At 37.4% G+C, this 12510-nt stretch overlaps 1 protein-coding gene across 9 annotated transcripts in view; it reads left to right on the plus strand.

The window, feature by feature from the left end:
- Positions 1–12510, plus strand: part of ECD (ecdysoneless cell cycle regulator) — a 44671-nt gene that overhangs the window by 4783 nt on the left and 27378 nt on the right. For all 9 annotated transcript variants that reach the window (XR_015724829.1, XR_015724824.1, XR_015724826.1 and 6 more), the window contains exons 3-9: positions 660–777; positions 3748–3835; positions 3952–4130; positions 5633–5825; positions 6388–6516; positions 8615–8743; positions 9289–9374. Coding sequence is in view for 3 of the 9 variants with exons in the window: in XM_087863041.1 (XP_087719167.1) it covers positions 660–777; positions 3748–3835; positions 3952–4130; positions 5633–5825; positions 6388–6516; positions 8615–8743; positions 9289–9374 (922 nt within the window). In the remaining 6 variants the exon portion in view is untranslated. The remainder of the gene's footprint in view (positions 1–659; positions 778–3747; positions 3836–3951; positions 4131–5632; positions 5826–6387; positions 6517–8614; positions 8744–9288; positions 9375–12510) is intronic.

Below are 12510 nucleotides of genomic sequence, written 5' to 3' on the forward strand. Positions count from 1 at the left end.
AAATAAATAAATAGAAATATTAAAAAAAAAAAAGAATACTGCACTTCTTTGAAAAAATTTCTGCTCCATCTAAATCTAGCTTCCTGGTATTCCTGAAACACTGTAGTGTCTGCCATGCTTATATGCCTTTGCACATGCTATTCTCTTTCTCCTGTCATTCCTCCAAATGAGCATAGCTCAGATATCACATTCTTTATACTCACATCCCCTTCAGTGCATATGTCTGTTCATCATTTTGTTTTGAGATGGCATGCTGGTCCATCTCCTGTTGTCTAGACCCTTGGGTCCTCATAAGTAGGCTTCTTTTTTTTTTTTTTTTTTTTAGATTTTTATGTATTTATTCAACAGAGATAGAGACAGCCAGCGAGAGAGAACACAAGCAGGGGGAGTGGGAGAGGGAGAAGCAGGCTCATAGCGGAAGAGCCTGATGTGGGGCTCGATCCCAGAACGCCGGGATCACGCCCTGAGCCGAAGGCAGACGCTTAACCGCTGTGCCACCCAGGCGCCCCCACAAGTAGGCTTCTTGCAACCCCAGCTCCCCATATAGTACCTACAGCATGGTCAGTCAATGAATGTTTGTTTATTTGAATGATTACTTGTATTTTTATGTGCACTGACAAATTTATTTGGTTATATGATTGCTTTTCTCTTGTTTTTAGGAGATGTTCCTGCTCATATGTTTGGCATGACAAAGTTTGGGGATAACATTGAGGATGAATGGTTTATTGTTTATGTAGTAAAGCAAATTACAAAGGAATTTCCAGAATTAGTAGCAAGGTATTAGTTATTTTAATAATCTAAAGGAATTCTCTTGTTGAGACTGACTACATTTTTATCCTTTTAGTAAATTTTTTTCAGTCTGGTGGAGACTGTACAAATTTGAGACATAGATTTTGAAAGTGACTGTGTTTTCTTCCTTTTCTCTCGTGACTTCCTTTTCTTGAGGAAAAATTAAAGTACGTTGGAGAGCTTAACTTCCAAAATTTTTAAACAAAACCTGTCTATTCTAGTTTTTGTTTTGTTTTGTTTTTTAGTAATTCTCATTATGAAAGACTAAATACAGATGGTAAACAAAATCCAAACAATACCAAAGGGTGTACTACTGTTTAAAAAAATCTTAGGGGAAAAAAAATCCATTTGTATGTACATATACATATTTTACAGATTTCTTTACTATGTCTTCCTCTGTTATACTTTAGCGCTCTCTCTCTATATATATATATATATTTTTTTTTTGAGAACTCATGTACAGAAAAATTTAAAGAAAAATCAGGGAACAATTGTATTGAAAGGAAAGTAGGTAACGGTGCATTCTAAAGCTCTTTAAAATAGGAACTGATTGTTCTCTGTAATTACCAAGTTTTGTCAGCAGAGGGCGTTTCACCCATTTGCACGTGTTATTCTAATTTTCCTGTCAGCCCCCAAATTCTAATCTATCCCCCCAACCTTTTCCCCAGCAGAACAAAAAGAAAACAACTCCGAAAACTTACTATGAAATCAAAATTTCAAACATGAAAGTAGAGAGAATGAACCCATATGTACTTCTCCCCCAGCTTCAACAATGATCAATTCATGGACATTCTTACTTTATCTATACCTTTCCCATACTCCCCCATTACATAGCAAGATTTTTTTAAAACAGATCACCAACAATATGCCATTTGATCTTTAAATAATTTAACATGTAAATGTAAGAGATAACTTACTTTAAACATTACTGTTACCATACCTAAAAGTAATTAGCAATAATTTCTTAATAAATGATAGAATTTTAAGTGAACAAACACAAAGATATTCATTTCTATCTTTACAAGGATAATAGGGAGAGGGCAATGCCTTTTGTGTATGGATTCTAATCTTTATTTTTCTTTTTTTTAAAGATCTTATTTATTTACTTGAGAGGGAGACACACACACAGAGCGATAGTGAGCGGGGGGGAGGAGCAGAGGGAGAGGGAGAAGCAGACTCCCCACCGAGCAGGGAACCTGACATGGGGCTCGATCCTGGGACTCCAGGATCATGACCTGAGCTGAAGGCAGCCGCCCAACTGACTAAGCCACCAAGGAGCCCCAGATTCTGATCTTTATTTAATGATGGCTCATACCTACACCATGCCTATAAAGCTCTTTAAATAGTAGGCATCTACTGTCTTACAGTTTTTTAAAAAAAATTAGAAAAAGAACTTCCTCTCTGTCTCCGCCAGATTAATCTTCCTAAGGAAGAGCTCTAACCATTTTTCTACCTGCCTTGAAACCTTTCATTCCTTTTGTGTATAAAACTAAGCTCATTCTCATTGACTCTGGTAACATTTTTTTAAAAATTTTTAAAGATTTTATTTGTTTGAGAGAGAGCACAAGCAGGGAGAGAAGCAGAGGGTGAGAGAAAGGGAGAAGCCGACTCTCCACTGAGCAAGGAGCCTGATGTGGGGCTCGATCCCAGACCCCTGAGATCATGACCTGAGTTGAAGGCAGATGCCCCAACTCTGCTAACATTTAAAGCTCTTCACAAAATGATATAACTGCTTTTTAAAAAAGATTTATTTATTTATTTTAGAGAGTGAGAGCACAAGCAGGAGGGGCAGAGGAGGAGAGAGACAGAATCTCAAGCAAACTGTGTGCTTAGTGCTGAGCCCGACTCAGGGCTCAGTCTCACGACCCTGCGATCACTACCTGAGCCAAAACCAAGAGTCAGATGCTCAACCGACTGTGCCACCGAGGTGCCCCATAGCTGTGCTTTTCTAGTCTTGTTTTTTGCTAATTGTCATTCTCCAAATATTCACCTTAAATAGCCACCTCCATGTTTTTGCTTATGCTAATCCCTCTCCCAAGAACATCTCTCCTTTTCTCCTTATATCCACACATTAAAAGTGAAAAAAATCTAGAACAGTGTCTAAAATGTGCTACCTTTTGTGTGACGAGAGGAGAAAATAAGAATTTTTATTCCTATTAGCTAGATTATGCATAAGCAACCACTAGAAGGATAAACAAGAAATAACAATGGTTGGAGGGTAGGAAGGGGGCATATAGGGACAAAAGTAGGAAGGAAACTTTTTCATTGTATAACTTTTTATGTATTTTTTTAAAAGTTTAATCATGTGACTGTCTTACCTATTCAAAAATTTAAATTTAGAGGCAGCTGAGTGGCTCAGTTAGTTAAGCAGCCAGCTCTTGATTTTGGCTCAGGTCGTGATCTCAGGGTTCTGGGATTGAGCCCTGTGTCAGGCTCTGTGCTCAGCAGGGAGCCTGCTTCAGGATTTTCTCTCCTTCTGCCCCTCTCCCTGCTCACATGCTTGCTCGTGCTCTCTCTCTAAAATAAATAAACAAATCTTTAAAAAAATTAAATTCTTTAAAAAAATTTAAATTTAAAGAAAGTGATAGAAATGAGGCAAAATAAAATTCTCTCTCAAGGTTTAAGTGACTTCCATAAGTGCTTTCCTAATCTTGGCTCTAGGTGATTTTTTTCTTCTTTTGACACCCTATTGTATATTTTTCATATTTTTGTCTGGTGTTATTTATTTATGTACTTACTTTTTCTCCTTATCATCTCTTCCAAATCCTCCTTCGGTTTTAGAATCTCCTTCAGTACTTCATGGTGTCTTAAGTATTATTTGCTTTATTATAATAATCTACACATAGCGTATTCTCAGATATTTGCTAGAATGAAAGAAAAAATATTAGAATAAATGTGTTTTAATTAATAGCATATATATGCTTTTTAAATGCATAATTGGAATTTCTTTTGCATTAGGATTGAAGACAATGATGGTGAATTCTTGTTAATAGAAGCTGCTGACTTTCTCCCTAAATGGTTGGATCCTGATAATAGTGCCAATAGGGTAAATATACCCAAATTTGGAAAATTTACAGAGATGAAATCATGTTGTAACATTTTTCATATGTACCTAGAGTTTGTCAGTGCCCAGAATGAAAATTAAAATGTATCGTTTTGTAGGTGTTTTTCCACCATGGAGAATTGTGCATTATTCCTGCACCAAGGAAACCTGGAGCAGTGTCCTGGTTACCCACCACACCCCCAACAATCCCACAAGCATTGAATATAATCTCAACACACCCAGAAGAAATTTTGGCTTCAGAATCTATACGAGCTGCTGTGAACAGGCGCATCAGAGGGTAAGAAAAAAATTTTCATTGCTAGTGAAGGAGCCTTTTGATTTAGTGCAGTTCAAGTCTTTCATTGCATGAAGAATTTCTTTCACCTAGATTAATGCTCATTTTCATTCTGTCTTCCTCCTCCATGAAATTGGCTAACAAATGAAACTTACATGTTTTGGGGCACCTGGGTGCCTCAGTCGATAAAGCATCTGCCTCCAGCTCAGGTCATGATCTCAGGGTCCTGGGGTGGAGCCCCACATCGGGCTCCCTGCTCAGCGGGGAGCCTGCTTCTTCCTTGCCCTCTCCCTCTCCCTGCTTGCGTGCGCGCGCTCTCTCTCTCTCTATCAAATAAGTAAATAAATAAAATATTTTTTAATAAATAAATAAATAAACTTACATGTTTTAAAATTAAGGAATAGATACATCTTTTAATTCCCATTCATAGGTGTTAATATTCCACTCCCAATATTTTTTCATTTATTTACTTAGGTACTGTAGCTAAGTATTATCTATATCCATTGATAAAAATTTTGAGACCAATAGGAATGGAAACCTAAGGGACCACAGTGTACTCTGTGGTTCTAGGGCTCTGGATGGAATTCTTTGACCTTTATGGATCACTTTAGGCTCTATTCAGAAGAGACAGCCTTCACCTAGTAACATAGTAGTTCGGCCTTTCAAATTTGAGTACCTTTTCGGTGTTTAGCACAATTCAAGTTTTGTTTTGTTTTTTTTTTATTTGTTTGTTTGTTTGTTTTAAAGATTTATTTATTTATTTATTTATTTATTTATTTGACAGACAGAGACACAGCCAGCAAGAGAGGGAACACAAGCAGGGGGAGTGAGAGAGGACGAAGCAAGCTCCCAGTGGAGCAGGGAGCCCGATGCAGGGCTCGATCCCAGGACTCTGGGATCATGCCCTGGGCCAAAGGCAGCCTCTTAACAACTGAGCCACCCAGGTGCCCCAGCACCATTCAAGTTTTAACAATATAAAATCTCTTTTAACTTTGTTCAATATACTTTGTACCATTGTTTTATAAGAATAGACTCTGATTCTATCCTTGTTCCAAAGAATGTAGGGTTCTTGTTTTGTCTTTATTGAACTACCTTTTTTAAAAAAAAATTTATTTATTTCAGACAGAGCATGAGTGGGGGAGGGAGGAGGGGCAATGGGAGAGGGAGAAGCAGACTCCCTGCTGATAGGGAGCCTGATGTGGGGCTCAATCCCAGGGCCCTGGGATCATGACCTGAGCCAAAAGCAGATGCTTAACCCACTGAGCCACCCAGGCGCCCCTACTGAACTACCTTAATTCCTTTTCTTTATTTTCTATTTTTTCCTACTTTTACTCTTTCCCTCTCTTCTGCAGTTTTTAGTGCGTATGGTAGCTTTATCTTCACCTTCCTTGTCATTCTACAGCTTACTCTTAATGAACCGAGACAATATAAGAGGAAGTAAATAGTAGAAGAATTCTAGATGTTTGTTTATCATAAAATAAAAATAATTATGTTACCTGTCACAGATACCCAGAAAAAATCCAAGCCTCCCTTCATCGTGCGCACTGCTTCCTTCCAGCTGGCATCGTAGCAGTGTTAAAGCAGCGGCCCAGATTGGTGGCTGCAGGAGTCCAGGCATTTTACCTACGGGACCCCATTGACCTGAGAGCCTGTCGTGTTTTCAAGACTTTCTTGCCTGAAACACGAATAATGACATCGGTAAGATAGCTCTCTTGGTCATTTAGTTTCTGTCACTGGAAAGAAAGTTGAACATCATTGTAATTGTGCACTAGAAAAAAACTGGAAATATTCTGTTTCGTCATGGCAAGCTAATGTACTTTTTTTTCTTAATTTTCTTTTCTCCCATCCGTGGAGGAAGATTTCAAGAGACTTCACTTCCTATTTTATATCAAAATGTTTCTTAGATATTTTCTGACCATATTTTTCCTATTATATTTTCTTCTTAAGAGTAAAACATTTCATTTCTTCCAGAGACTTAAGAATTATTCTTTATCTTCTACCCACCCAAATTGCAGTATAATGTAACTAATGAGAAGAATTCCATTAGTGATAACTAAAAAGTAGACAGTGAGGTCAATTTTGTGGTATGTGAATTATATCTCAATAAAGCTGTTACTAAAAAAATGTTGGTAGTGAATAGGTTGGATCTTCTTGGCATTTCATATGAATACGAAGCTCATAAATGGAATTATAAACTGTGAAATGATAGTCAAATTTTTACTTTCAGGAAGACTCATGTATTTTGTGTTCCAATGTCCAGGTGACTTTCACCAAATGTCTGTATGCACAGTTGGCACAACAAAGGTTTGTGCCAGACCGGCGGAGTGGATACAAGATGCCTCCTCCATCTCATCCCCAATATCGAGCCCATGAATTGGGCATGAAGTTGGTAATGAACCATAAAATTTTATATTCCTTCCTTTAGGTAAAAGGGCTCTTAATAGAATAATGGTACAGCATAGAAAGTCTAGAAATAGACCTTACTTATGTGAGAATGTAGTAAAATGTGGCATCTCAAACAAGAAGGAAAAATGGGTTATTCAGTTAATGATAATAGAACAACTGTGAAGGCATCTAAGAAGTTAAGGTTGATTCCCTCACACCTATCCCAAAATAAATTCCAGGTGGACCAAATATTTAAAAGGAAACATTGAAACCATAAAATCTGAAAGAAAACACAGGAGAATTTTTGATAATTTGAGTAGGAAAGGTCTTTCTAAGCAGAACTTGAAACCAGAAGCTATTAAAAAAAAAGACTGATAAATTTGATTATTAAAGATTAAGCATTTCTGGTGCACCTGGGTGGCTCAGTCAGTTAAGCATCCAACTCTTAATTTTAGCTCAGGTCATGATCTCAGACCTGAGGTCTCAGGTCTCAGGTCTCAGGTCTGAGATCATGTGAGATCATGTGAGATCACACCACATGAGATTCTCTCTTTCCCTCTCCCTCTGCTCCACCCCCTAAAAAAAAATTAAGCATTTCTGTATGGGAAAGAAAAACCCCATAACTTAAGTCAAAAGACAGTAAACCTGAAGACAGTATTATATTTGCAATTTAAATTGAAAAGAGCTAATTTCTTTAATATATACAGAGTTCCTACAAGTCAATATGAAAAATAATACTAATTAATAAAAAATGTTCAGAAGCTATGAACAGACAATCCCCAGGAAAGGAAATACAAATGATTTTTAATTTAAACATAAGAAAAATGTTGGCCCTTGCTCAGAATAAAAGTAATGCAACTTAAAGCTATAAAATAATGTTTTCTACCATTTGGCAAATATCAAAAAGATTGATAATATATATTGGATTAGTAAAAATATATATAGAGAGAGATACTCTAAAACATCATCCATGGGAATGTAAGTTAATTCAATCTCTTACAACAATTTGTCAATATCCATCAATACATAAATGCACAAACCCTTCTGCTCAGCATTCTCACTTCTAGATATTTATCTTCCATATATTTTATATGTGCACAAAGATGTATGAGGATACTCATGACAGCATTATCTGTAGTAGCAAAAGATTGGAAACTACCTAAATGCCTATTAGTAGGGGAATAGTTAGATAAATTATGGCCTGCCTATGCAGTGAAATGGATAAATGTGTATGATCATATCAAATGATCTGCAAGGCATATAACTTAGTGAAAAAGCAAGGTTTTGTACAGTGTATATATTGCCATTTAATGACCAAAGGGATGCAGTAGGGTATACAGACACAGACCACACATTTGCTTGAGTGCATACATTACTTCTGAAAGGATATGCAAGAAATTGGTAATGGTAGTTTTCTCTAGAGTGATCAGGAAAGTTCCCTGTCTGACTTACTTTGCCATGCTCATTCATTATATTTTTTAGTCATAGGACACTTAAAATGAAGTGATTCCCTCCCTTCCCTATGTCTAAGACCATGCTGAATTCATTTATAATTTCTGTCAGACAAGAAACTTTTTACAAGCTTTTTTTTAAAGCAAACAAGAAATAAGTTTTAAATTTCTGGTTTTGTAATCAGCAAGAAAAGAAATCTCTTTGAAGAGAACAAGGATCTTTGTATTATTCGCTTTCCCTTTATAATTTTTAGTAATCTATAGAAATTGAAAAACTTGGAAATAGTCAGATTTTTCATAAAATTCAAAGTGTTGGAACTCCTGGGTAACTCAGTAGGTTAAGCGTCCGCCTTCGGCTCAGGTCATGATCCAAGGGGCCTGGGATCGAGTCCCACGTTGGGCTCCTTGTTCTGAGGGGAGCCTGCTTCTCCCTCTCCTGCTCCTCCTGCTTGTGCTCTCTCTCTCTCTCTCTCTGACAAATAAAATCTTTAAAATAATAATAATAATAATAATAATAATAATACATTTTAAAAATAAAATTCAAAGTGTTAAAAATGTCCATATGCCCTTATGTCCAGTCACCTAGGTCTTAAGTGTGGCTAAGTGGAAAGAAAGTAACTTAATAATGAAAATTCTGTGTATTCCATCTAGGCTCACGGATTTGAGATCTTATGCTCCAAATGCAGCCCACATTTTTCTGACTCCAAGAAATCCTTCATGACTACCTCCCCCCTCTGGGCTGGCTTTCTTGAAAGTCTGAAAAAGAATGATTACTTTAAGGTAGGACTTGCAATGCGTTTGTAAAATTGTACAATCCAGGGAAAATCAAGCTAGTGAATTAGAGTCCTATGGTCCATATTTAATGTGTAACATTATTATAGAAGCTAGAGTTAAAAGGGACCATTCTAGTTCAGTGTTAATGAGAGGGTAACTATGAACTGTTCCTAGTATTTTAGAAAAATTACTAACATTTATATAGAATGCTGAAAGTTATCATTTGTATCAGAAGAACAACTTGGGCAAATCATAAGGTAAACACGAAGACACCAAATAGAAAAATGAACAAAGACATGGATTGAAAAAATTACAAAAAGACAACTAACAAATTTTTCTTAAAATATTCACTCTTACAAGTAGTAAGGATATACATATGAACACAGTAATACTTTTTCACATATATGAAAAAGGATCTGTGTGATATTTAGTGCTGTTGAAGGTGTGGGGAAGTTAATATTCCTATACGTGCCATAACATTGCATATTTGCTAATGTTATTTTAATGATACCATGTAAATAATGTTCTGATAGGCCTTTTTTTTTTTTAAGGGACTGATAGAAGATTCTGCTCAGTACCAGGCAAGGCTAGAAATGGCAAAGAACTACTTCCAACTCTCAGTAAACCGACCAGAAAGGTGAGTTTATCACTACCTAACCATGGCAGCAAAGTGGTAACCTGCCAGAGGTTAAGGAGTTCCTCACTCTTGAGATAGTTGCAGAAGTTGGAGTTGCCATATTTAAAGAGTTAATGGCAAGGATCATGAATACTGAAGGGGCTGAAGTGGGGGAGAAGAGGTTTTGCTACAGAAGATCACTGGATCTGGCACTTGTCATCATCATCATCATCATCATCATCATCTTCTTCTTCTAATGGCTAAGTTTTATTGGTAATTATAAAGTGTAGGCCACTTGCATTTGTTAAATCTCTCTTACAATCCTGTTATGATGATTATTATTCCCTATTTACAGCAGAGAAGCTGAGGCCAAGAGAGATTAAGTAGTTTGCCAAAGGTCACACAGCTAATAAGTGACAGATAAAAGGATTTGAACTCAGGCGGTCTGAAACTGAGCATGTGCTTAATTCCTGTAGGAACCCTTGGCTGTGTCTAGCTACTTTTAGGCGGACCTGAAACACAGGGTAAAGCAGATATTCATCTTTCAAATCAAATCTCATTCTGACCTGCCATACGTTTCCTGGGGGAAGAAAGAAATGGGCACAAAGTTGGAAGGAAATGGCACCCCTTTAAAATTTAATAAAACAGTGGTTTTGTAATGGTGGAGTAACATATCCAACTAACCCCCTGCCAATTGTAATTATAACCTCTGGACAGAATATAAGAAATAATTATTTGAAGACACAGTAGAACAACAAAATAAGACAAAAATCGAAGGAAATAGGACCCTTAAAAGAAGATCACAATATGTGTGGTCCACATTGTCTGAGTTGTCCCCTGAGGTCACTTCCTAGTCAGTGCAGCACCAAGGAAAAAATAGAGTTCTAGCAGAAAGCCTCAGTCTTACTGAGCTCAGGAATCAAAGATCAGATTTTGAGTGTTGGAAAAAATTCAATTTATGTTTGCAAAATTGAATTTGAGATACTCAAAGCTGTTAAATAACATGGAAGAATAGCTTTGTATATATTATGGTTAAAAGGTCCCAAGTTGTGTGTGTTTTTCATTTTGTTGTTGAACTTTTTCTTTTTTCAAATAAAATGTACTGGTTTTGAACTCCAGTCATTTTGCTTACATAGCAAACATCACTTATTTGTGTAATAGACTGTTCTTTGAGGACTGGTGAAGCGAAGTTGATGCTGAGAGAACTCTAACGTCGGTTGTCTGTGAGGTAATAATGACTTTACAGCAGTCCTTACTCTCAGAGGTGTCTGTGTGTGCCTTTGTCCTACTCCCATCAGTTTCGACAGAGATAGAGACAGCCAGCGAGAGAAAGGGAACACAAGCAGGGGGAGTGGCAGAGGAAGAAGCAGGCTCACAGCAGAGGAGCCTGATGTGGGGCTCGATCCCATAATGCCGGGATCACGCCCTGAGCCAAAGGCAGATGCTTAACCGCTGTGCCACCCAGGCGCCCCCTCCCATCAGTTTTATGGCAATAATTGGTGGTAAGAGGATTCCTTCTTAGGGTATCATTTCAAAAAACTTAGGAAAGAGAGTCAGGTAAGTGCCTTTGGCTCAGGTCATGATTTCAGGGTCCGGGGATCAAGCCCCATGTTGGGCTTCCTGCTTGGTGGGGAGCCTGCTTCTCCCTCTCCTCCCCCCCCCACCCTGAGCTCATTCTCTTTCGTTCACTCGCTCTCGCTCTCTCTCTCTCAAAAATCTTAGAATAAGTTCATTGTTGTTATAAAATGACATTCACTCATAGCAAATACAGAAAGATGTAATAAGGAAAAAATGTATACCAGAGTCAACTACTGTTATCATTTTCATCTACTGCCTTCCAGGATTTTCCCCCCTATATCCATCTAGTTATTTTTAAAACATTTTCATACTACTAAAAAATTTTGTATCCTGTCCATAATTTTTACTCATTATAATCTTACTTTTTCCCATGACGTTAAAAAGTCTTTATAAGCGTAATTTTAAAGAGCTGCATAACATTTCAGCAAATGGATGTGCCATAACTTACCACATTTTTACTACTGGAGAAAGAATTATAAGTAGCTTACATGTCCAACATTTTATTTTATTTATTTATTTGTTTTCTTAAGATTTTATTTATTAGAGAAAGAGAGAAAGCATAAGCAGAGGGAGAGGGAGAAGCAGGCTTCCCTCTGAGCAGGGAGTCTGAGGCAGGGCTTGATTCCAGGACCCCGGGATCATGACCTGAGCTGAAGGCATATGCTTAACCAGCTGAGCCACCTAGGCGCCCCTGCATGTCCAACATTTTAAATAGTGTTGCAAAAGAGACTCCCATTCCCCAAACCAGGGTAACTTCTAAGCAGTTTAAAACCAAACTCACATCTCCCTCCAGACCTGTTCTTGCATTTCCAGTGTTTTGTTTTGTTTTGTTTAATACCTGGATTAATATTACAGGCCATTTCCCACTCTCTTTTTTAAGAGTACCACCATCCTCCTTATCACCTAGACTTCCTGGCTTTCCTTGGATCCAGTCTTGATCCTTTTTATTATTATCTTGTGTCTTGCTTTTTTCTTTTTTACTGCCTACCTACTCTAATTACTTGTTTCTTTTTTTTTTCTTACTTATTTCTTAAGCTATGGCAGTACCTAAACTTGTTTCCCAATGGCTAGCAACTCCAATGCAACCATTAGAGCCAGGAGAATCTGCCTGAAATATATCTTCAATCATGTTTAATTCCTCTCCCAAAAATTATTAAGGATTGTAATAGTGAAAAATTGAACAGTGTAAGTGTCCACCAATAGTAGATAAATGAATTGCAGTGTATTCGTATGATGGACTACTATCTATTAGTTAACCAGAGATCAGCTAAATGTACGTAAGTCTAATCCAGGATTTCTAAGCCTCGGCACTGTTGACATTTTGGACCAGATAATTCTCTGTTGTGGAGGACTGCTCTGTGTATTATAGGATGTTTAGCACCATCCCTGGCCTCTACCCAGTAAATGCCAATAGCTCTCCACCCCACCCCCAGTTTTGACAACCAAAAATATCACCAGACATTGCCAGATATCCTCTGGGGGCATAATTATCCCCAGTTGAAAACCACTCATCTAAATAAATAGATTTTGAAAATGATGTGGAGTGAAAAAGGCAAGTTGTAAATATGTAGAGTGTGGA

Source organism: Ursus americanus, chromosome 6 (assembly GCF_024610735.1).
Source record: "Ursus americanus isolate L20-20 chromosome 6, mUrsAme1.1.p, whole genome shotgun sequence".
NCBI lineage: Eukaryota > Metazoa > Chordata > Mammalia > Carnivora > Ursidae > Ursus > Ursus americanus.